Source organism: Carettochelys insculpta, chromosome 20 (assembly GCF_033958435.1).
Source record: "Carettochelys insculpta isolate YL-2023 chromosome 20, ASM3395843v1, whole genome shotgun sequence".
Taxonomy (NCBI): domain Eukaryota; kingdom Metazoa; phylum Chordata; order Testudines; family Carettochelyidae; genus Carettochelys; species Carettochelys insculpta.
In genome coordinates this window covers 24,070,729-24,094,510 of record NC_134156.1, presented here as the reverse complement: position 1 = coordinate 24,094,510, position 23,782 = coordinate 24,070,729, and the positions used below count along the sequence as shown (strand labels likewise).

Genomic DNA, 23,782 nt, shown 5'->3' with positions numbered 1-23,782 from the left:
AGCTCTGCCCAGCCGGCTGGCTGGAAATCCACCCGCTCCCCGCCAGCGCCGGCAGGAATTCCAGGGCTCTCAAGCGGCACCTATGGGACTCGCCCGTTCCCACTGGCCTGACCCCCCGCGGGCGAGGCCAGGCCAGGGAGACCCGAACGCCGCCCATCCCGGCGGCGGGGGAAGGGCTGGCCCGGCAAGCACACAAGCCAGGCAAGACGCGGGGCTGACTTGGCTGAGCAGGTTTATTCTAAAGAGCTCTGGCTCACTAGCAGGGAAAGCCGCATCAGCCTCTGTACAAACAGCGCCACGCCCAGGGCTGGGCGGCCGCGCGCTCTGCAGGGTGGGGCCCGGGGGCTCCCTAGATGATGCCGTATTGCGCCAGCTCGTGGAGCTCCAGGTGACTGAAGGCCTCCCAGGGGCAGATCACGGTGATGTCTGCAAAGGGGGAACCAGAGGGGCAGGAGTCAGAGAGGGCAGCGTTCGCCCCAGCCCAGCTGCGTAGCACATCGCACCTGCTGCTCCAGGGCTGCTTCGCCCAGGCCCAGGCCCAGGCCCCCCCCGGAGGGCTCCGCCTTTGCCACCCAGCTCAGTTATGGTGCAGTGGGGGCAGGGGCCGGCCCACGGGGAACGCAGGGCAGCAGAAGGACTTAAGACACAGGTTCAAGTCCTGCTGTGGGCCCCATGTGAAAACGCCCTGGGTGTGAGTCCTGGTTCCCTTTCCCCAGCAGGGCCCAGCTGGCAGCCCCTTCTCAGGACGGGACGATGGGGTGGGAGCCCAGTTCTGACTGGTGGGGGTGGAAACATGCGGGGGGTGGGGAGAATGGCACAGCTGTGGATTTCTCCCGAGGGTGGATCGGCAGGGCAGGGCAGGGCAGGACACGGTGCCTCTGCAGAGCAGGGTGGGGCAGCCGGCCCCTGGTCTGCCTGCAGTCGGGAAGGGACTAAAGGCCTCACACGTACCTGTTCCCAGCCCCTCCATGCCAGGGATGTCGTCACCGAACCTGCAAGGAGACACAGCATTACAGCCTCGCCTCTCCCAGGTCTCGCTCGGCTCTGCCCCGAGCGGCCTGTCCACCCCCAGCCCCTTGGCTGCGCACCCTTGGGACAGCCAGTGCCCGAGCCTGCAGCCTCACAGGCCCTTTGCACTCCGCAGGAGAGCCGAGCTCTAGGTGGCTGTCTCTGGGCAGGACCCAGGCGCCCGGGCCCTGTCTGCTCTGCAGCCTGCTGCGCGACTGCCGAGCCCCAGGCTGGCTGTCTCTCCCCGGCCGTGGTCTGACCGAGCAGCAGATGCAGGGCTCCCCAAAGGCAGCGTTCGGGGTGGCATGCACTCACGATGGAGCCGTGCCCCCAAGCTCTCTGGAGTGGCTCCGGGCTGTCCCTGCGGGGCGTGCAGCCCAGGCCAAGAACTTAGTCCTGGCATCACACCGAGCACCCACATCTGCAGGGGCCCCTGTCCCACTGCTCCCGGGGGGTGGTGACCAGGCACTCCCGCCCTCGGCACTCACCCTTGGGTCCCCTTCTTGGGCGGCTTGCTCTTGAACTGCCTGGTTTGTCGCTGCTTGAACTTGGGAGGCCCTCGGCGAGGGGTGGCTGGCCCGCCCGTCACCCTGGTGGCAGACTTCATCTCTAGCTTGGGAGCCTCCAGGCTCATGGCTGCGGCAGGGCCTTAGCTGCGAGTGCAGTCCCCTGGCTCCAGCTGCCGGCTTCGCCCTGGAGGTCTCTGCTGGTCACACCTGTGGGGACAGAAAGGAGGAGAGAGGATCAGCTGTGGGGGGAGCAAGGCACGCTCACCGCGCCCCTGGGCGGGCGAGGGTGTGCCATTCTCCAGCCCGGGGGGACAGGGCTCAGAGGAGCAGTGAAAACAGTCCTGTGGCCCCCGCCCTTTTCACTAGCGTGGCCCCTTGGTGGCCCCCAAACCATGCACGGGCCCCCACCAGCGCCAATTCTAGCTGCTGCATCCCCATCACTAAAGGGCAAGGGGAGCCCAGCGGAGCTCTGCGGACGGCACTTAACAACAGGGTCGGGGGATATTTAATTTACAAACACGAATCAATTGTGACGGTGCAAATTGTTTAAAACTTCGTTTGCAGGATCGCTGTTAATTCATCACGGACCTCTCGCCTCGCCCGCGTGGGCCCCGGCCGGGAACGCCTGGCCGAACGCGTTTCTTTGGGCGCACGCTGTCATGGGCTGGTGTGGAGACGGCAGCTTGGCGTGCTACGGCTACCCCTGCAAGGATGGAGCGTTACCCCCCGTCTGGCGCCTCAGCAGGACAGCGCTGCCGCCTGGCTGGGCACTCAGCAACAGACCTGCGAACTGCCATCCTCCAACAAAGCCCTCCCAAGCCGGCCTGCAGCGTGACCCGGCTGGCAGAGCTGCAGCGCGCGTGCCAACGGGACGCGAGAGAGGCCGGGCGCGGCTCCTCACTGTTCCCTGCCGCTTTCGGCATTCCCACCTTCTCGGCAGCGGCTGGCAGCGGGCCACAGCCCCGTGCCCGAACGGGGTCCCTCGCCCCGGTGCGCCGCACTCCCACCCTTGCATCCCGCCCAAGTGCAGATCCCACTTCCCACGTGAGGCCAAGCAGCTCCCGCCCTGGCAGCTGCGGCCCAGGGAAGCGGGAGCGGCTCTAAGAGGCCCTGTGACCCCTTCTTGTTCCAGCCCAGGCTGCCGCAGCAGGGTCCTCGACTGAGCAGCCCCCCAGCTGGCGAGGGCCACCCCAGGCGGCTGCCTCCTGGGAGCAGCAGCTGCAGGCAATGGGGTGGTGCGTGGGATCACAGCTCCCTCCAGCGGCCGACTCGCTGACAGCCTGTCACACGTCAGCCCCTCCTGTGCAGTCGGATTCCCGCCCCATGACCTTGGAGGACAGTTTCAATGCGGCCGAGGCTGTCGCTGCCCAGCCCTGGGGATGGAATGGCTGCGGCACGGCCACCCCCCTCGGCTCGGCCTCCTGCCCAGGGCGCGGGTGACACACAAGAGGCCCAGGCCAGTGCCTGCTAGCGAGGGGATGGGCTGCAGAGCCCCTCCAAGGGATGTTCAGCTGCTCACCACCCCAGACCAGGGCCGGGCTCCATCCCAGGGCTGTGTGACCCCCTTGCCAGGCCCCCAGCCCCTGCTGCAGAAGAAAAGCTCCTGCAACCTTGGCATTAGCTGAGCTCAGACAGCGCTAAGCTCATTACCGCAAGGACACGGAGAGCACCGGGGACCACGGGACCATGCAGGGGCTTGAGCGTCTACCTCTTCAACCCCCAAATCCCTGAAGTTACAACGAGCTGCGGCTTCTGCCCGTGCTCCCAGCCCGACTCTCCTGCCGGGGCTGTCAGAAGATCCGGGGCATCTCGGCCGCTCTTCGCTGGGCACTGCTATTGCTTCTGACACCGGCAGCTGCAGCTGCTCCTGGCTGCGGGTGTCATGGCACAGGGAGGATCTGAGCACGCGAGGGCAGCCGGGCTGCTGGGTCCGGCAGCGGGCAGAGATCTCTTCCTGCCGGTTACTGTTCAGAAAGCCCTGGGGTCAGGCTGAGCTGGACGCACGGCAGACAACGTGCCACAGCTTGTTAACAAGGACAGGAGCAGCAGGACCAAAACGTCCCCAGCGGCCGGCTGTAAACTGTGTGTTTTCAAGGACAAACCAGGTCCTTCCTCCCGGGGACTGCAAACCCCGAGAGCTGGATGCCTGGGCTCCGATCCAGCAAACTTGTCAGCATAAGCTGCTGCAGCAAACTCTGGAGGCATCAGGCCACAAGGCAGCTAAAAGACCGATACCTTTCACAAGGCAAAGGTCCATGTCTCCAGCTAGCAGGGTCGCAAGATTAGCATTCGAAACGAGCTCTTGGAGGCATTCCCCGGCGGGGGCTGCTGTTCCCATTTCTCCGCTCTGGGCAGTGCCGGCGTCCCAGTGGAAAGGGCTATGCGATTGAGAGACACTGTCCCAGAACGCCTAGCCACCAAGGGCAGAATTAAGGTGACACGGGCAAGCTTAACTCTGCCCTTTGCTACCTTTGAAGGGAGCCTAGGGGGCTGTCAGGAGCTGGAGAGGAAGGGGCACAGTAAAACAACACGACAGTGACTGGAGCGAGGGCAGGGCGGTGATAGCACCGGCTCCTTCCTCAGCGCGCTACAGGCCGCTCAACGAGAGCGAGAAGCGGCAGACCTAAAGCCCGTCTGAGGCGATGGGCTGCACGGGGCTCAGTGGTCCTGCAGAGCTATCGAGGCCACACCCTCAGCCGCACTCAGGAAGGGACTGAACAGCTCTGTGAGCAGGGCCCCCCGGGTGACCCGCAAGGGCCAGAATCCTTCCCGCACCAGGGCAGGAGCTGACCTCTGAAAGTACAGGTTGCACCTCTCACCCAGGACTCTCTGGGCTGTACCACAGATATTCCAGGACCAGCATCCGTGGGCTGGTGCCCAGCAGCCTGGCCAGGGGCCTGAGATGGAGACTCTTGCCTGACCCACAGCAGTGCGGGGCAGGCTGTAGTGCTGTGGCAGCATCGATGAGCCTGGAGCCGGAGTCGCTGGGAAGCACAAAGGTGGGGCTGGGTGGCCCCCAGGAGCACAGGGCCGCTTGGGCCAGCAAATTCTCTTGTTCAAGACCCCAGGACCCATTAGGTCTGGACCAGGCTGGACCAGAGAGGTGCAACCAGTAGACGGAAAAATCAATCCCTAACCGGGCTGGGCTTCTGAAACAGCTCGGGCTGGCGACTGGCGTAGATGGAGCCCTGCTCTGGCGCAGCCTGCCAGGCTGTGAGTCACGGCGCTCCAGCCTGCTCGCTGTCCTTGCGCTAGTCGTTCTTCGCAGAACACAGCGATTGCACTATTCCATCCTCCAGAAGCGCAGACCTGCCCAACTGGGGGACGTGCAGCACCAGGACTTACCCCCGTGCGTCAGCGTTTGTCCTGATTGCACCTGGAAAACCAAACCTGCCTCGGTGTCACCAGCTCTCCTGATCGCACCAAAAGCACCAGGGCGGCTTTCCTAAAGCTCAGTAATTTTCTAGACCTCTTGGAGACATAGGGAACAACCCCGAGGCTCCGCAACCAGAGGAGTGATGAAAAAATGGGGGAGGGATTTTTTTTGGGAGGGGGGTTAACTCCTGGCTTTCTCAATAGGTGCGTAGGGGAGTAAATGACTATTGCTTTATCATTTCTAATGGAGGAGCTTCTGCAGCACAGTCAGCCTTTTGCCCCAAGAACCGTCCCAGTTCTGGGATGTAGATCCAGGGGGAAACCAGCACCGGGCGGCCAGGGACAGCTGTGCTCCCGTACGAGCGCGGGCAAGGGAGCGAGGCAGTTATAATTTCTGCACGGAGCAATGAGGGTTTCAGGGCCAGATGCTGCCTTCCCAAAGCCCACAGCTTGCACGGTCCCAAAAAGCCCTCCAGGGCTACTCAAGGGCTGGCTAGCGCCTGGGCATCGAGAGGCCCCATTCTAGTCTTTACTTCTCTTGGATGAATGATCAGAGTGGGGAGCTTCTGCAGCCGCGAGCTCCGTGATACAGCCTGACCCTGGGAGGGATTTCTGTGACCCCTGCCCAAGCCAGCTGCGAAGTTACTGTCTGCTCACAGCATTGTCCCTTTGCACCACTGTCCTGCTGGCTCCTTCCAAGGACCTTCTCTGATTGCTGAGCAACCCCGTCAGCTCACCCTGTGCTCCAGAGTCAGTGACATTCCCTCTCCTCCATTAGCAATGCTGCTCAGGCTGCGTGCGGTTTACAAGGCTGGAAAGGGGCCTGGGGCCAGAAGGCTGGAGCCAGATTCCAGCTTTTCCTCTGCCATCTCTTGCCTACCCACTTCACTGCGTATTCAGCTGGCTGTGTGTGTGCTGTGCAGCCCCTAGCATGAGCGGGGCTCTGAGCTGGCCAGCAGCCGCTACGGCCATGCAAACAGGTAAGCACGGGTGTAATCTAGCACGCGGTTTCCTGGGCAACAGTGCACCAGGGGCAGATTTGCAGGATCAGGGTCAGCAGCTGTTGGCCTCCTCTTGCGAATCTTTAGTTGAACTGTCGGCCTGGAAATGTTGGGAAGATTCCCACTGCCTCAGGGGACCCGTTCCCCATCAGCCCAGGGCCTTTGGACCAGGCCCTCAGCTCCTAAATCCACAGCAGGCCGGAGGACAAAGCCCCTACCAGCAATATCTGGCTGGAGCTGGGTATCTGGCCTTCCCTGAAAACCCCCGCAGCAGGGGCTCCTCGGGGCAGGGCTGCTCTCCCCTGCGGCAGGGCACAACGTCGGCACGCCTCTGTGGACAATGGCTAGCAGGAGAGATGGGGCCAAGGCAGAGGATCTCAAGGAGAAGGGGGATGGAGACACACTGTGCCTCTCTTCGCAAGAACAGCTGCTCAACGGTCTCCCTACCAGAACATTCACCCCCAGAAGCCAGCCCCTTTGCAACCGGAGCATGACCCTGCCCCACCCCCAGCTCCCCTTTTCAGGGGTTTTCCCTCCCCATCAGCTCCCACCCTGTTCCCAGCTTGCAAATGGGAAAGGGGAAAGAGAAAGCGTCAGGGTAAAAGAAGCCCAGAAAATGAAGTATCGGAGGGGCAGCCGTGTTAGTCTGGATCTGTGCTCACGAAAGCTCATGCTCAAAACTTTTCTGTTAGTCTACAAGGTGCCACAGGACCCTTCGTTGCTGTTACAGAAAATGAAGGTTTCCTCTGGAAACTCACCCACCTCGTGTGACCCACTCCGGTCCCGAGCCTCTGCCTTCCCTTCGCACAGCGACCGAGCTTGGTAGAGCACTGGGATGGGCAGTTGGCTGCTCCTTCACCAGGCTGTAAGTCCCATGGCAGCTGGCGCAGCCCTGCCAGGACCGACTTGGGCTCTTCAGGGCCTGCCCGGACTAGCTACTGTGGACCATTTTGTGCCAAGCCAGATACGATTCCAACCCGCCGCGCATTTGCTAAGGGCCAAGAATAGCGACACCCTTTGCCACTGCAAACTCCTCGGCTCGCTCAGCACCCACAGCGCAGGGGGCCCCCCGGGGCTTTAAAGCCCAATGGGCCAAACGACGGCCTCCCGCAGGGACTGGGATGCATGTGAGCCAGAGGCTGGAGCACAATGCAGCCTTGTCTGAGAAGCTGGAAACCAGCTGCACTTTGTGACTTGAAAGCTGCGGGGGATTACTTACCCGCCTGCAGGTGTTCCACAGACTCGGCTGGCCTGAGCCCGTCCGCTCTGCCAACGAGCAACGGGTCCGTGTCCGACGGGCGACGCTCTGGCTAGTTCCTGCAGGTGGGTGGGCTTATTCTGCACCTGGGTAATAGGATTATGACCCTTGCTTTAGAAACGGGTAAGCTGACCTCCTTTCGAGTGGTGCGTACCGCGTTGGGACGGGGGCGAGAGAGTGCGGGGCGGGGGGCAACTCGACGGTAACGCACTCTCCGTTTGATTGTCTCTTGCATTGTTCCAGGGGCATCTCCTCAGCTCTCTGCCCTGGGCAGCGGGTACAAGAATACGGAGCACATTACAGTACGTACTGGACGCTTCCTGCGCTGTCTTCTTAGGAGATCCCTGCCTGGCAGTCAGCCCCCCAGGAGCTCCCATGAGCAGACCGCAGCCTGCAGCTCGGTCCTGGCTGACCTTCCAGCCCACCAGGCTGGTCTGAGCCCAGGGGCCCTGGCTGTCTCTTTCAGAACGTGCTCGTCCCAGCTGTCCTTTTAAAATGTGCTGTGAGGAACCCTTTGGGAATACTGGGGTCAGACGGGCCCCCTCAAAATGCACCTGCCACAACCCCCATTCGCTAGACTTTCGCCTGTGCAGAGGGGCCAAGAAAGCAGGCCCAGACCTCTGCAGGCTCTGCTTAGCAGGAGTCCCCAGGGCCCACATGCTGGGCCTGGCCCATTACACTAGGTGCTGCGTGCATGTGTATTCAAACAGACAACCCAACGAGCTTGCAGGCTGAGCAAAGCCATTAATCAAGAACAGGTATGGGCAGGTTCCCTGTAGGCTGAGCCCTTGGGCGGCCTCCCAGGAAAGTCAGGTGCCGCCCAGCTGATTAGCAGAGCGCTCACAGCCAGCAGTGCTTTTCTATGGGTGGTGCACATCCACACATGCTTTGGTGCACAGAACAAAACTTATTCTGCCTGTGGGTGGAACAAACTTAGCGGGAACCCTGGTTATAGTGCAATTAGTGTGTGACACCAAACAAGCTGGGAGACAACGTCCCTGCCCTGGGGCTCTTATGAGACAGGAAACCTCATGCTCACAAGTGATGGCCCCAGATTCAGCCATACAGAAGCCAGGCTGCTGATTAAAGAAGCGGTAGGTCCCCGAGGGCCTGGGATGCCCGTCTCTTGACCCGACCACGAGACAGCATAGCTAGCAAGACCCCTCCTGGGCCAGTGAAGTCAACGCAAGCTACAGGGCCTGCAGCCACTTGGAAAATCCGACCACCCCAGATTCAGGCGCCTGCCTCTGCAGCCACTGGCCTTGGTACCAAGCAAGGGCCGGTCGTTACTGCAGGGTGGCCAGAGTGGATCAGAACAAAGGGTCCACCTAGCTCAGTTCCTTGATCTCAGCTGTGGCCACTGCTTGCAGCTTCAGGGGACAGCGCAAGGGGCTCTGTAATGAGCAGGTTATTCCCCATCTGTCCAGAGGGGAAATTGCTTCCTGCTCTCTAGTAGTGAAGCAGGAGAGTCGATCTCCCTTCTCCGTTTTAACCCTGTCGACTGTCATTGCGGACGGCCCCCAGTAGCCGTACAACAGCCTAATGTTTTTTCTGATCATGGCTAAAACATTGGCCTCAGCTGACAATAAGTATCTGTGACAGGGAGCCCCCGGGGTCAACCCAACATCACGCATTAAAAAACTTCTTCCCACCAAAGAACGCAAGAGCAGCCACACGGGGTCAGACCAAAGGTCCCTCCAGCCCAGCGTCCCGTCTGCCGACAGTGGCCAACACCAGAGGAAGTGAACCGAACAGGTAATGACCTCTCCCCTGCCATCCATCTCCAGCCTCTGACAGACAGAGGCCAGGAACGCGATTTCTACCCATCCTGGCTAATCGCCATTAATGGACCCAACCTCCAGGAATTTATCCAGCTCTTTTTGAAACCCTGCTATAGCCCTGGCCTTCACAGCCTCCTCTGGCCAGGAGCTCCACCATTTCACTGTGCGCCGTGTGAAGAACTTCCTTTTGTTTTAAACCTGCTGCCCATTAATTTCATTTGGTGTCCTCTAGTTCTGATATTCTGGGACCACGTAAATAATTTTTCCTTGTTCACTTTCCCCACACCTGTCCTAATTTTACACCCCTCTACCGTAGCCCCCTAAATCTCCTCTTGTCTAAGCCAACAAGTCCTAATCTCTGTAATCTCTTTTCATATGGGACCTGTTCCAAACCCCCCATCGTTGTAGTTGCCCTTTTCTCATGCCAGGCTCGCTTTCTGAAGATGAGACCACAGCTGAACGCAGCATTCGAGATGTGGGTGTACCTGGGTTCTATATAAAGGCCATAAGATACTCTCTAGCCCTTTTTTAATCATTCCTAACACCCTGTTGGCTCTTTGGACTGCCGCCTGGATGTTTTCATGATGACTCCAAGATCTCTTTCCCGAGTAGCTGTAGTTGTTAGTCCCCATCACACTGCATGTACTGTTGGAGTTATTTTTTCCAACGTGCATTACTTCACCTTTACCCACATTAGATTTCATTTGCCATTTGGTTGCCCAGTTGCTCAGTTTCGTGAGTTGATTGCTGCTCATTGTCTTGGAAAAGCAACTCCTTGGTCTCTGCCCAGGTTTCCTGGGCCATGCTGGGTTGGCTGCTGGATGAGTATCACTCCAGAGCTAATCCCCTTGCACTAAAGCAATTAAAAAAAAGGCATAATCTCAGTACACTTTAATTGAACTTCAAGCCCTTCCACTAATTACAATTAGTTAGGCTTCGGCAAATAGGATTATGCGAATCCAGGAATGCTGGAAGGACACTAGCTGAATCAGTTGCTTTGTTGATAAAGACAAGGACCCCTGTTCATCACCGATTCCACCTGGAGCTTTCGGAGCACACCCTGCTGAAGAGCCAGCAGGTCCTGGTGGCACCTGACTTCGTAAGTAAGATTCCATGTTGGGTGGGGGGGGGGCGGGTACTTGGGTTCACGACAAAAGCTCAGTCAGAACCTGAAATGTTGCAGTCCAGCTGAGCAAGGGCCCTGCTTCACTGGGGCGGCTATACCGGGACAGGGAGCCTTACGAATGGGGGAAAAATGCTTTCCCACAAAGAACGTGGGACAATTTCCAGCAGAGCCCCTGTATACTGCCACAGGCAGTGCATGCAGGGGAAGAAGACGGAGCAGAGCTGTGGTGCAAGGTGCAGCAGGAAATCCCTTAGTTGCAGGCAAAGCCTCGCATCACTGCAGTCTGCTCTGGGTCAGCCACCTTGGCAGACCCCATAGAGAAGGCGGGTCGGGCCGTCTGCCAAGAGTCTCCCAAGCACACACCACTACAGAGCTTCTGTGCTGTGCTAGACAGCACAGCAGCCCCTACACAGCGCTGGGAAAGACCTGCCAGTTAGAGCAGCCCTAGAACTGCTGTTATTTACGCCAGGACCACTTTGATCATCACAGCAGTCCCAAGGCACAAATGTGGCTTTAAAGCCAGCCATGCCCCTCACGTACCAGGCTGTACCTTCAGGGCTGCATCACCAGGAGGCAGTGAGTGGATTCTCCTCCATTTGTGTTCTGCATGTTCCTGTCACAGAGGTTCAAGTCCCTGAAACGCAGTCACAGCCGTTTGCCAGGGAAGCATTCCCAGATGAGACAGGCAATGAGAGCTGACGGATCGACTGACTGCCCCACACAGGAATCGGAGCAGGACTCGACAGCTAAACTCAAGCACCCACCTAGGGCCTTTAACAAACATGAGCCCCTGCCCGGCCCACAGCTGCATTAGTAACTGATCTGTGATTTTGATGGCAAACCCCCCAGAGTTGCCTCTCGCTGTTTATCGATCTCTCTAGCAGGCAAGGGACCCTCCTGGCTAGGGAAACGAATGCTACATCATGATCTCACGTCACAGCTAACACAGACAAGTGCACCAGACTCAGCTGAGATGTTTCAAGGGGAGATCTCCTAAGGGGAGGTCCCCGGGTCAAAACTGCCACGAGGGGCCTTTCTCCCCCTTACGCAACTGAAAGGGGAGACAGCTTCAGCCCTGCTGAGGCCACAATGCTCAGCAGCTGAATTATACTCTGCCCGCAGCCTCCCAGCCTGGTTCTACAGCACCGAGAATGAGCGAGCAAAGCGGGTGAGGCACATGCGTGCCTCAGATGGACACAGCCACCTCTGCAGGCTCCCTCGCCTCTCTTCCTTCAGGGGAGAAGAGAAATCCCACCTGGGGTTATTTAGTCTTGGAAGTGACTCTCCTGCTTCCTCCCAAAGAGCGGCCCAGTAACAGGTGAGGCAGCTGACTCGCTAGAGAACTAAGCGAAGGCAGGGCCAGTCGCAGGGGGTTTTCATCGTGGGTGGGGAGAAGCAAGTAGCTTCCCTTCCGTGAGCGACAGTGAGCCTGGCTGAGCCCAGCGTACAATCGGTGCAGGCTCAGCGGGTCGAGGTGGTGTGAAAAAGGTCTTGGGATTCATGCGGCTTCTGCCACAGTGGTGAACACAAGCTGCTCCTGTTTCTCTCACCTGCAGCCAACAGGTGCATGCTGCATCTGTAAAATCCCCAGGCTCAGCCCCTGACTTGGTGCTTTGCCCCGACTCGGCCCAGGGGCCAAAAGCCAGCTGCAGCCATCTAAGGTTACCCAGAATGAACAGCATGCGAACCCTGTTTCTTGGTAAGAGGTGAATCTCCTTTATTCAGCGTGGGCACATATCCCTGCACACAGTCACCTCCGAGCACAGGGTGCCAACAAGCCTCCCCAGCAAAGGGTAAAAGCCATTTCCTCAGTTGATCGAGGAGACAGATCAGCAGCACCCAGCACCTCCTCTGGGCTGCTGCAGCTGAACCCGTCTCGGGCCAGCAGGAGAGAAAAGCTCACCAACGAGGGCTTATAACAGGCTGAGGCCTCTAATTGGCTTAGAAAGATGCAGCAAACAGGGCTGATTGTAACTGGCCTCCAGACCCTCCCAGGGACCATTATGCAGACATGCACAAGGCGCTTCCGTTCCAGCTTGGCGCTGCAGCAGCCTGGGTCCAAATAAAGCACAGATGATCCTACGTCAGGGGGCAGGAAGAATATTTATCTAATCCAGGAGTGTGCAAAGGGGTGAAATTTTGTAAGGGGGTGCAGCAAGATGGGCTGCTGGTTCTCAGACTGATCCAGCTCAGTAAAAGGACTGAAATACGTTCCTGTTCTTGGGGCTGTGTATTCACATTAACAGACCAATTAATAAAGTTTTTACATTCTACAGACTTTTCTCACACCTGCTGAATGGTATTTTTTGTTTTGGTTTTTTTTTTGTTTTTCAGCCTATGAACATAACCAAAATTTCCACCAGTCTGGATTCCATTAGACAGGTTGCTGGGGTGGAGGGACGTCTGCGAATTGTGGGGATGAAAAGCGGGGTCTGTTACATAAAAAATTTGCTCACCCCGATCTAGTCTATAGCTGGAGTTTTAAAGAGGGCTGAGGGAGTTAGGCTCCCAAGGGCTGGGAGGTTTGGCTGCTGGATTCTTAGTCCCCTTTGAAGTTCTAGCCTAGACGTTAAACAAATCCTCTTGCACCAGCATGCGGCCGAAGTGACTCCTCTGGGTTAAGCATGTGGCGAAATGTGTTGTAGTAGCAGCTGGGAGCCCAAATTGTAGACCAGGCCGCCACCGTGGTTGATGCTGCACAAACCCAGAACAGAGACAGGCCTAGAAGAGGTTCACATTTTGAAGTGCACAGGTCTGAATTTATTCTCACCTAGCTCACATCCAGTACTGCGACGCCTATCAATAAATAACTGCAACATTCCCCCCGGGCAGTCAAACGGGGTCTAGAGACCAAGAACCAAGCTGAGAAGGAGACAGACCTGTGGTGTTAAATGAAGAGACTTTCAGAAGAAGCAACAAATAAATACAGCGCCCTGGGGTTCCCAGTGCCAAGAACCACCAGCACCGGCTGTGCACCTCAGTCCTTCTTCATGCGGAAGCGGATTTCCATCTTTAATATCATTTTAATGTTCTCGTCTTCTATGTGTTTTTCCACAGCTGCCAAGGCCTGCTCTCCCCCATCCTGATAGTGTTTCTGCAGCTCCTCTACATAGGCAATCCAAACGCAGTTGTGGCAGCCACTCATACAGCAGTTAGTGGGGGGAGGGAGCGTTGGGGGCTTGGAAAAGGGGGGCTCTGTGTCTTTCACAGGCTCCAACCCTCCTACCGTGCAGGACTTTCCGTTACTCTGCTGGGGATCGGTCTGAGAGCCATCTCCTCGGGAGTCTGGACAGTTTAGATGGCAGCTGAAATTGGCCTTGGTTGGGTGCCTGGAAAGCCTCTGAACGCAGCAGAAGCAGCTCGTTGGGTGGTCTCTGCGTGGGAGCCCCCCACCATGGCCGTCGCCAGCACTCGGTGCACCTGAAGAGTTGTAGATGTGCCTGGCAATTAACAACAAACTTACAAGGGGTCTTGACCTGTCACCCACCCCAGGTTCCGTACAGCCAGCTCCGCTCCGTTGCTCTGACGGCCAGCGGGGCTGCACCCAGCTCGTGGGGCAGAGGGCCAGGCTGGCAGCCTCACGCACACTGCCCCGTGCAGGGGCAGCTCAGGGGCAGAGGGCTGCTACACGCACAGCGCAGGAGCAGGTCCAACAAGTGCACTTGAGAACCCTGTACTGGGTACAGAGACGGGGCCAAATGCAGAACCGAGAGCCCCTATCCCTGAACAGCCACCTCCCCCACCCCAACAGCCCCTCGGCATCCCAGAAATCCTGAACCCCTCAAACTGCTCCCCTCCCCCAACACAGCCCCTCCTCCCCACTACCCCCCCAACCCCAGCCAACCCTCTGCAACACCCCATCCACAGCCCCTCCCCCATTGCCAACCCCCCTCCCCAACACAGCCCCTCCCCCACACTGCTGCCCCTCCCCCATTGCCAACCCCCCCCAACACAGCCCCTCCCCCACACTGCTGCCCCTCCCCCATTGCCAACCGCCCCAACACAGCCCCTCCCCCACACTGCTGCCCCTCCCCCATTGCCAACCGCCCCAACACAGCCCCCTCCCCCCACTACACCCCCAACCCCAGCCAGCCCTCTGCAACACCCCATCCACAGCCCCTCCCCCACACTGCTGCCCCTCCCCCATTGCCAACCCCCCTCCCCAACACAGCCCCTCCCCCACACTGCTGCCCCTCCCCCATTGCCAACCCCCCCCCCAACACAGCCCCTCCCCCACACTGCTGTCCTCCCTCAACCCCGCCACCCTCCGCAACACCCCGTCCACAGCCCCCTCCCCCACTCACCGCGCGCCTCCCCGCCAGGACGTGACCGCCCCCCGCAGGAACATCCCCGCCGCCGCCGCGACGTCCTGACAACCAGCCTCGCCGCCGCAAGAGCGGCAGCTTCCTCAGCCAATAGGCGCGCAGGGGGCGTGGCCCTGGGGCAGACGACCAATGGGGACAGGCGCTGGAGGGGCGGGGCTGCAGGGGGTCAGCCGGAAGTGGAGCTGCCCGGGCGGGGAGTCGCACGTGGGGCGCAGCCGGCGGCCGCGATGGGCAAACAGCTGCCCCCGGGGGCCTCGGGCCGCGCTGGCCGGCGGGAGCCGCGTCTGGGCAGGTCGGTGCCGGTCCGGTCCGGTCCGGTCCGGTCCGGTCCACAGCGCCTGGCCCCCCAGCCGAGTTAGCGCTACGGGCCGGGGCCGGCTGAGTCCGAGCTATGGCCCGGCGCAGGGCCGAGACACTCCGCAGCCTGCGGCTGGACGGGAGCAGCGGGGGGCTCTGCCTCACCGCCGGGGGTCGCGCTGCTCCCCGCCCGCCTGCCGGGGGTGTCTGATCCGCAGAAGTGGGAAAAGTACCCAGAAGGTTACTTGAGTAAAAGTACCGCTGGGGTGTGCGTGTGTACTTAAGTACAAGTCACTGGAGCCCCTCTGGGAAGCTACCTGAGTAAAAGCGTGGGCGTACACAGGGCATCGTGATTGTGCTCACGCACCCAGAAGTGAAAGCAGCTGCTTGTTTACTCAAGTAACTTTTGGGGTACTTTTCCCACCTCTGCTGACCAGTGAGGAGAAGAGGGGGCGTGGTGCTGTGCAGCTCTCAGGCCCAGGCTGAGAGAGACAAGTTGGGGGGCGGGGGGGGTGGTGTCTTTAATGGGATCAGCTGTTGGTGAGATAGACCAGCTCTGGAGCTTACAGGAGGTAAGAGTACCCACGCTGGGTCAGGCCAGAGGTCCATCTTGCCCAGCCTCCTGGCTGCTGACAGTGGCTCCTACCAGGTGCCCCAGAGGGAGTGGACCGAATGGGTATCAATCAAGCAATCTCTCTCCTGCCATCCATCTCCAGCTTCTGATGGAGGTTAAGGACTCCACTGCCACCCATCCTGGCTAATAGCCATTACTGGACCTAACCTCTGAATGGATGTAGCTCTTTTGTAAACCCTGGTATAGCCCTGGCCTTCACAGCCTTCTCTGGCCAGCAGTTGTGCATGGTGTGGGGAAACACTTCCTTTTGTTTCTTTTACACCTGCTTTAGAGCTTACATTCAAAACTTTGTCTCTTCAATGAGACCTGCCCCACTAAACACACAACGGCACCTGCCTGGTCTCTGGGACAAGCAGGCCAGCTGGGCTGAGGGGTAGACGAACCTGGCTCCTGGGGTGCACTTCTCAGCTCAGAGCCTGCCTGCCTGCTGGCTGTGCTGCAACAGTGAATTCAGCACCTCTCTAAGTCCTGCTCCCTTCCCTGTGCCGGTGCCTGAGCCTGGCTTGGGACCTCACTATGCCTCTTCCTGTTTAGCCAAGAGAAGAAGAAAATTAACTCAAAGCCCATACACCTCGATGAGCAGGAAATCCCCTATCGGCTTCAGGAGCTCATGAAGAGCAGGGAGGAGATGAAAAATCCCAAGAGCAGGAAGAGAAGGAAAGCAGGTGAAGCTCAATCTTCCTTATTAGCTCACCAGAACCCCCTCCCCCTCCGCACCCCCTTTGCCTGCTTACCTTGATTTCACTGAAAACAGGACGTGACCCACCCTCGGGGATCAGACCACACGTCACTCCAGTTCTGGTCCCAGTGCTGGCCGGTACCAGCTGCGTCAGAGCAAGTAGCAGAGCCCCTGAAGGCGGCAGTTCTGGCAGAGTCTGCCAACAGGTGTTCTGCCTCGTCCCCATGTCAGCTCAAGCTCAGGCCCAAGTTCCATGTTCGTGACTCTAGCACAGAGACCGGGCAGGTCACCGTGTTTCTCTGGGCCTCCTTGCTGTTTGCCAGGCAGTATGATGCTGCCTGTGTAGCAGATCCTCGCTGATTTTGGGCTAGAAGGACTGGCTGAGGGAGGGCGAGGATTCCAGCGTACCATCTTGGGATCTGCTTGGTTCTCTCCAAACACAGAGGGCTGCTCAATGGCAGCAGAGCTGATTTTAACCAGAGGAGTCCGGTTCTGGGTCAGCCTCCAACGGGGGTAACTGGGGCAAACACCCTAGTTAGAGCCTACAGCCGTGGGATTTGTTGGGCCTGGCACAGGCAGAGCCCACAGACCTTTCTTCTCCTTTCCACTCTTGGCTGCAGCGAGCAAAAGGAAGCCGGCAGTCCCAGGTGACATCCCCGTGCCCAAGTTCAAGCGGCAGAAGCGAGAGTCGGAGCAGGCTTACATCCAGCGCATGGAGCAGGAGACCCAGCACGTCCTGTTTCTCACCAAAAACCAGCCGCAGCATCAGCCCGAGAAGGAGGAGCCGGCCCCGGAGAAGTCCCAGAAGAAGAAGGAGTAGGTGTGGGGGGTGGAGGAGTGCACCCTGGGGCAGTCGCTGCTCCTAGTGGCTGCAGTCGGCCTGAGCCGGGAATGCAGGGTTAGCTCCCGCTGTCTCGCTGCCTCCCATTTTGGCACTGGAGTTGCAATGCTCAGGGCCTGGGGCAGATCAGCCCAGCCCCCAGTCCCTACCCCGAGGGAACAATTAACTGAAACCAGCCATGGCAGAGTCCTGTCCTCCCACCCCCTGGGGCTTGCACAGGGGCTTGTCCTCCTGGGGCAGCATTGTCCGTCACTCAGCCAGCCAGCAGCTGGGACTGAGCCCAAGGGGCTGCCGCCCCTGCATAACACGCAGCCGGGGGTTGGGAGTGTCAGCTTATCAGGGACACTGTCCGGTGAAAGATCCAGGGCCTCCGTTGCACCAGGTACTGCACCCCCAAGTCTTAAGAGACGCCCCCTGCCCTGGAAGCTGGCAGTCTGAGGTTTGACATGTGCAGGCGAGCGCCCGGCAGCCTTTTATTAACCAGCCTTCCAGCTCCTCTGAGTGACCCGGCTCCGCATCCTTCAGGTTTCAGAAGAAGCGACTGGAGCACGTGCGGAGGAAGAAGGAGGAGAAGCGAGCGGCCATGCTGGAGAAGGCCTTGTTCCAAGGTAGGTGCGGGACTGGATCCGGGCACGGGGTTGGGACGTGGAGATCTGTCTCGCCGGCAGAATCCCCCTCCCTGGCTGTGGTAGGGGGAAGGGGTAGAGAGATGGGTGTGTGACTTGAAATTTGGTCCCACATTCTTTTGCTCTGGTCCCTGCTCTGCAGTGGGCTGCATGCGCCCAGGGAGCCCCAAGCCGATAGCTCACTGATGAGGTGGTATTTTCTCCGGCCTCCTTCCCGAAATGCTGCCTGCAGACCCTTGTTAGGCTTGGGATTCTGCTGTTCTGCAGCTCTGCTCAAAGCGGTTCTCCCCAGAGGCAGCTGCATTTCAGCAGCAACGGCTTGTATGTGGGGTCTCTAACAAGCTTTGGGCTGGTGGGAGCTGTCAACATCTGCCTCTTCCCCTGTCCCTTCCTTCCAGACCCAGTCCACTTTGGTGAGGTTGCTCTGCAGCCGCCGGTGCTTTCGGTGAAGCCCAGAAAGGGGGTTGCCAAAGAGAAGGTAAGTGGTTGCTCCCGCCTCAGCTCTGCCAGGGCTGCTTGGTCTGAGCCCAGCATCCAGCATCTCCTGAGCATAAGCTGCAGCCTGGGAACCCCACAGCCTCTCTCGCCAGCGCCCGGCCCGGGGATTTGAAGCCAGGACCCGAGAAGGGTGAACGTGGCGTGGCACCGGGGGCTTAGTGCAAATTGCATTGACAGTAGAATAGGGACAGAGAGGTGGCCAGTTTATTCTGCACCCAAACAGAACAAACCAGCACTCCAGGAGCACTTTAAAGACTAACAAAACGATTTACTAGGTGCCGAGCTTTCAGAGCTGAAGACGGGGGTCTGCCCCATGGAAGCTCCTCTTTAAAGTGCTCCAGGACTGCTGGTTTGTTGACAGTAGCTTCTCGCTGTGCCCGGTGCGCAGCGGGCTCCGTCGCTGGCATTGCCCCGGTCCCCCAACTGGGCGAGTGCCAGCAGGTCTCTTTCCGTTTGCATAGGCTGGTCCGAGGCAGCTCCTGTTGACGTCTCTGCTGGCTCCGAGCCACTCGGCCCCTGCCCGCAAAGTGCCGCCCCCGTCCCTTGCTCGCCAGCGCATCGTGGAGGAGGAACGGGAGAGGGTCATCCAGGCCTACAGGGACTGGAAGAGCTGCAGCCAGCAGCGGGCGTCCGAGAGCCGTCCCGTGGGGAAGAAGCGGCGGAAGCCCTGCTGAGCCTGCGGGTGGCCAGGTGGAGATGTGGGGGGTGGATGTGGTGAGGGACGTCACTGGGTGCTCTGGAGAGGAGCCGTCCCCATCTCCATCGGTATGACTGGATCACAAGGACGTGCCTTGGAGGGCAGGTTTCCCAGCCTGTCCCGCAGCGTGTGGAGTGACGGCAGCCAGCCCCTCGCCTGGTGCCTGAGGCAGCGTGGGCCCCAGAGCTCTGCTCTACCCAGTGGCCTGTGACGGGGCTGCAGGTCACTCACCCCCCGTTCCTGCGGCTTTGGGGTTCCGCTCCTCGTTGCTTGCAGGCCTGGCCACGCAGGCGCCAGGACGGTGCCCTGGTTTGGGCTCTGTGCGGAGGGGAGGCACTCCAGCTCCATTCGTGCCCGTGTAGCCCTGCCGAGTCAGCCACGCTCACCTTCGCAGCTGGGGCAGTCCTCGGAGGCACAGAACCCACGGATACGACACCGTCCAAAGGCTGAGCTGCCTGTTCCGCTCGCCGGGCATGGAGGGGGTGGGCCCTGGAGGTGGCCGCAGCTCCTTCCAGCAGGAAAACGTGTAGCAACCTTCCCCCGGGCCCAGCATTTTTGCACTCAGCCTCTAATCCTGGCCCAGGTCCGCTGCCTTCCCTGCCCTGCAGCAGCAAGGACCCCCCTGCAGGTGGCAGTCTGCACCCAGCAGCCCAGGCAGCAGGACCCCTGCATGGCCCTGGCTGCTCCCCTTGGCCTGCATTGCCCCCCCATGGGCACCCCAGGGAGACGGGCACCTCCTGCTTGGTGCGCGGCTTATTCCGCTGCACATGGCAGGCAGGCTGGGGTCTCTTTGCAGGCTTGTGGGCAACCTAGGGGCTTTGCGTGCCTCGGTTTCCCCATGTGCTGTGGGGTTTGAGGTGGGATTACCTCAGTTCAGTGGTTCCCAACCTGGGGTCCAAGGTCTGCCAGGGTGTTGCAGGGGGGTCCATGGGGAAAAAAAAAAACAAAGAAAAATAAAAATGATCCTCGAAAATAAGTTTTAAATAAATTGAAACGTTTCAATCATTTTTTCAGTGAAACGTCTCCCAGTAACCTTCTTGCCGTCTGCCAGATCTCTTGTGGTTGCCTTTTTCACCCGAGGAGGTGCACATAGCCCTAGGATTGGCTTTGCTGGGGGTGTGAGAGCCGTCTGGGTGGTAGCTGGGTGTCTGCGGCAGTGAAGAGGGAGCGAACCACTGCCTTGCTCTGACTGTTCCGGGGTGGGGCTCGAGAGGGCAGCGTGTCTTCAACGTGCCCCCGGTGGGCCTGTCGGCCTGGCAATGCTGGGGACTCCCCTACCCCATTTGCACCCCACTGTGGCTGGATTCCCACCGCAGCCACTCCTGAGCCCACTGGGCTGCAGCTGCCCATAACCAGGGCTGTTCCTCTGCCCCCCACCAGCCCCGAGCCTGCTCTGCTCCCCCCAGGAGAGGTGTGGGGAAGGAGAGCTGGGCAATTGCTAGCTGTTTTCTCTGCAAGCCCCTGGCTTGGAGTAGGTCCTACAGCCAGTCACCAGCCCTGGCCTGGGGGGTGGTATTTAACAGGCGGGACCCAGCCAGGGGGCCTCTGCCATGCCTTCTCCCAGGGGTGATGAGGCTGGGCAGAGGCATTCCGCAGGCTGGGGGTCCTGCTCCCGAGGGTAAGCTCCAGGTGCCTGCGGAGGCAGGTGGCAGCTGGCCCGGGGGGCTGGAGATAAGCTGCAGGGAAGTCCTGATGTTTGCTGGGCCGCATGTCCGGCTCTCCTTTTGCTGTCTCTGGAGAGGAACCCCACGTGCCCCCCAGATGCGTCCCGGCAAGGGGCCTGGCCCTGATTTGTTCGAGCCGTGACTGGCTTGTACTTGGCCTGAGCTGTGGGGCTGTGCTGGGGAGAGGAGCTGGGCCCCGCCAGACTCCCTGTCTCTCCGAGGGGCTAGTGACTGTCAGCCACTTTGCTGAGGGGCTGATCCCAGGCCTGGGCACGGCCAGTCCCCATGGAGGCAGATGGCAGCAGCTGCAGGGGCTCAGTGCCTAACCTCCTTCCTGGCACTCAGATCTGCCTTCCCCAGAGGGGCTGGCCTGCCAAAGGGCATGGTTGGGACCTCTACCAGAGTGACTAGAGATGGGGTGAGGAGGGGGCTGGGCACTCTCAGGGGGCTGGGGGGGGTGGGGCTGGGCACCCCCAGGGGACTGGAGGAGTGCGGGGGCAGGAAGGAATCCCTACCTCAGGTTGCTGCATGTCCGTACTGATGTGCTCTGGACCCAAGGGGCCGCCTGCTCCATGCTCACAGAACCAGGCAGCAGCTGTGCCCCCTTCCACCAATGTCCTCCTCAGCCCCCACCCTGCCCTGCTGCAGCACAAGGGAAATGGGCTTGGGGCTGCCCCGGCTCCTGGCCCAGCACGCTGCTGTGCTCCAGCACCTGGCTACTGGGCTGACCTCCACCCCTGGCAGGTTGGCACGTCAGGCCCAGAGCTGGTGCCCTAGTGCAGAGCTCCCTGCCTGGCGGCTGACAGCAGTGGAAGGGTTTCCCCTGTCAGGAGCTACTGGCCCTGCAGCCCTGGGGCGTCTGCAGCCCTCACCAGGGCGGGGGATGGGGGCAGCCAGAGCCAAGGTGGGGGGAGCCCCCGAGGGCAGGGCCCCGGCTGGGGTGGTGAAGTGCCTTAAACGATGCTGGGAGCAGAGGGTACTTGCACCTCCCAGGATCAGGCCCACAGAACCACTGTTGGGGGGTGCCCCCCCTCGGCCCACCAAACTGTCCTCTGCTCTCCTGGGCAGCAGTCTGGGGCCCTGCAGGAGCCAACTGGAACAGGAGCAAAAAGCTGCACCCAGCAGGCCCCCGCTGCTTCCACGGCTCAGCTCGGCAGAGGCCGGGAAATGCCCTCACCTGCACCTTGCGCTCCAGGCTGAGCACCTGAGCCCAGTGCTCAGCCGGGCCCTGGAGCCCTCCCCGGAGTCGGGAGGAGGGAAGTGTGGCAGCTGCCAGCTGTGGCCACGGAGGAGGTGTCAGGGACCATGAAGTGGGGTCTTTTGCATGCATCTGGCCTGTGTGCAGAGTTCGGTGGGAGCCCACTAGGGACTTGCTGGGGGTGGGAGAGGTGTCATGCGGTTATTTTAGGGGACTCCATGTGGCTGCCCTTACTTCTGAGCTAGGCAGCTGGACAGCAGCGGCTGCAAGCTGAGGGCCCAGCTCTGAAGGCAGCTCCCTGCCAGCAGCCCCACAACAGTGGGTGGTCAGAGAGTGGCAGCTGCTGACTCCCTGAGTGGGGGAGTCCCCAGGGCTTGCCCCCCATGGGCAGTCAGTTGGGATGCACTCGGCAGGGGCCCCCTTCCTCCCTCTGCAGCCGGCCCAGACTGCCCCACCCCATGGCCGCTGCTCTGCAGCTCGGCAGAGCCACCTGCAGCAGCAGCGCAGAAGTAAGGGAGGAGCTAGCACAGCCCCCCAATAACCTATGACCCCCTCACAACTCCCTTGGGGGCCACCCCCCATTACAGCACCCAGGAACTGCAGATCTCAGGAGGTGAAATCTTGAGCTTTACGAGGTTTAAACCTGCCGGGGAATGGCAGTGGGGCGGGGAACGGGGTGGCCTAGCCACCGGGACTTGCCCGCTCAGTGCGCCAGGGCTCCCACCCGAGCCTGGCGCCAGCCAAGCCGGGTCATGCTGGGGAGCAGTGTGCCCCGCCAGGCCCCCTGCCCTGCCCCCCTTGTGGCTGGCCAGCCGGCCGTGGGGCAGCAGCTCTCACGCCTTCCCCCACTCCCCCAGCATGGTGGGCGTTTCCAGCCCTCCAGCGGGCAGCTGTCTTCCTCCCAAGCTGTGTCTGCCACAGGCCAACCCTGGCGCCCCCGGGCCAGTCCTGTCTTCAGGGCTCAGCTTGGGGCCCTCCCAGGGCTCCCCAGTCCTGGGCTGCACCACTAGGCCTGCCCTCACCGGCTGGGCGCGCCTGCCAACCTCTGACACCCCGTCTCTTCCCAGGAACCCTGCTACGCCTTGCTGCCCTGGGCAGCCGGCCCGGCTCTTCCCCGCAGCTGGCCCTCGGCACCACTGCCAGGCCCCCCTGCTGCTGCCCCTTTCTGCTCTTCGCAGGGACGCGCCTACGCCCCTCAGGCAGGGCTTAGCTCCCAGCTGTGGGACTCGCCCCATAGCACACGGGACCCGGTTAGTACCTGGGCTGGGACTCTGCCCTGTGTGGTTCTGGCACCCAGCTCCCTGGGGGCCCCAAACAGCACCTCACATGTCCCCCACCAGCTGGTCACTCGCCCTCCATGAGGCCTGGCTCCCCTATCCCAGGCAATGGCCCGAGCAGGGCCCATGGAGAGGTTTCACCTGGGTCACTTTGCCCTGTGCCCAGTGCAGTGCGAGCCTGGGCTTTCCCATGACACTGCCCATCCCGGGGAGGGCTGGACTGGAAGTTCAGTCCCCTCGGCTCCCAACCACTGCACCAAGCCCTGGGGCTCCCTCAGTGCAGCCCTGCCTTCCCCGCGCCTTTACCTGCGGGCCGGAGCCCAGCGCCCCACTGCTGGCCGGTGGCACCTCAAACTCTGCAGCTGCACAGCAGGAAGCAGGCCAGGCCCCTGAAGCAGAACCGGTCCCTGGGGCTGAGGAAAGGGCCTGGCAGCAGCTCCATGCGGTGCAGGTGTGGAGGCTGCTGGTCTCGGCAGTGGGTGGGGCAGAAGGGCCCAGGTGTTTGCAGTGAATGCAAACAAAGGTGCCCAGCTGAGAGCAGCAGCTGATTGGGACCAACGAGGTGGTGGTGGTGCCCTGGGGCCTGAGGCCTGGCTCCCTGCTGGCAAAGGACCCCCTGAAAGTAGCCTGTGCCCCCTTGCAGGCTGGCCTGGTGCAGCTGCTGTTCTCCGCTCATGCCGGCTTTCCTGCTGGCGCTCTGGCACCTCGCAGCTCTGGCAGAAGAGCTGGGGGGGACTCACATGGGAGGTGCAGCTGTGGCCAGCAGAGACCCTTGGTGGGGGCGCTACAGCGGCTCAGGACGGGAGCAGCTGTGGGGTAAGTTCTGGGACGTGCAGCCTTCCAGCAAAGCCTGCGCTGGAGACACTGCTGGGCCAGGCCAGTCCGGTCCTCGTGCCAGGCAGCCCCAGCAGGCAAACGCCGGTGCAGCCGGCTGCCGGAGCTCCCCAAAGGCCCCTTGGGCTCTGTGCTGCGAAACAGCAGCCTGGTC

General features: G+C 60.7%; 2 protein-coding genes across 6 annotated transcripts; one reads left to right on the top strand and one right to left on the bottom strand.

Annotated features, from left to right (window-relative positions):
- Positions 1 to 215: 215 nt before the first annotated feature.
- PDE6G (phosphodiesterase 6G) lies at positions 216 to 14,433 on the bottom strand. Of its 4 annotated transcripts, XM_075014686.1 has the most exons (5): positions 14,363 to 14,418; positions 7,113 to 7,237; positions 1,497 to 1,724; positions 952 to 992; positions 216 to 426 (listed from the first exon to the last, which is right to left on the bottom strand). In XM_075014686.1, exons 3-5 carry the CDS (start codon positions 1,640 to 1,642, stop codon positions 350 to 352), a joined length of 264 nt encoding a protein of 87 aa, XP_074870787.1. In that variant the 5' UTR covers positions 1,643 to 1,724; positions 7,113 to 7,237; positions 14,363 to 14,418; the 3' UTR covers positions 216 to 349. The 4 variants fall into 4 exon arrangements, with proteins under 4 accessions (XP_074870787.1, XP_074870789.1, XP_074870788.1 ...); XM_075014688.1 differs by lacking the exon at positions 7,113 to 7,237 and having other exon boundaries at positions 14,363 to 14,433; XM_075014687.1 differs by lacking the exons at positions 7,113 to 7,237; positions 14,363 to 14,418 and adding an exon at positions 3,226 to 4,065.
- A 127-nt stretch (positions 14,434 to 14,560) lies between these two features.
- CCDC137 (coiled-coil domain containing 137) lies at positions 14,561 to 19,556 on the top strand. 2 transcript variants are annotated; one of them, XM_075014684.1, is made up of 6 exons: positions 14,561 to 14,675; positions 15,849 to 15,979; positions 16,614 to 16,809; positions 17,360 to 17,442; positions 17,859 to 17,938; positions 18,420 to 19,556. In XM_075014684.1, exons 1-6 carry the CDS (start codon positions 14,611 to 14,613, stop codon positions 18,630 to 18,632), a joined length of 768 nt encoding a protein of 255 aa, XP_074870785.1. In that variant the 5' UTR covers positions 14,561 to 14,610; the 3' UTR covers positions 18,633 to 19,556. The 2 variants fall into 2 exon arrangements, with proteins under 2 accessions (XP_074870785.1, XP_074870786.1); XM_075014685.1 differs by lacking the exon at positions 14,561 to 14,675 and adding an exon at positions 15,190 to 15,252.
- Positions 19,557 to 23,782: the final 4,226 nt, after the last annotated feature.

Bases quoted from the DNA above. Each gene is read 5' to 3' on its own strand.
- PDE6G (XM_075014688.1), bottom strand. From the start codon at position 1,642: ATGAGCCTGGAGGCTCCCAAGCTAGAGATGAAGTCTGCCACCAGGGTG. The intron at 993-1,496 runs GTGAGTGCCGAG...GTCTCCTTGCAG, and splicing joins CCCAAGAAGGGGACCCAAGG to GTTCGGTGACGACATCCCTG. The intron at 427-951 runs GTACGTGTGAGG...CCCCCTTTGCAG, and splicing joins CATGGAGGGGCTGGGAACAG to ACATCACCGTGATCTGCCCC.
- CCDC137 (XM_075014684.1), top strand. From the start codon at position 14,611: ATGGGCAAACAGCTGCCCCCGGGGGCCTCGGGCCGCGCTGGCCGGCGG. The intron at 15,980-16,613 runs GTGAAGCTCAAT...TCTTGGCTGCAG, and splicing joins CAGGAAGAGAAGGAAAGCAG to CGAGCAAAAGGAAGCCGGCA. The intron at 17,443-17,858 runs GTAGGTGCGGGA...CCTTCCTTCCAG, and splicing joins GGAGAAGGCCTTGTTCCAAG to ACCCAGTCCACTTTGGTGAG.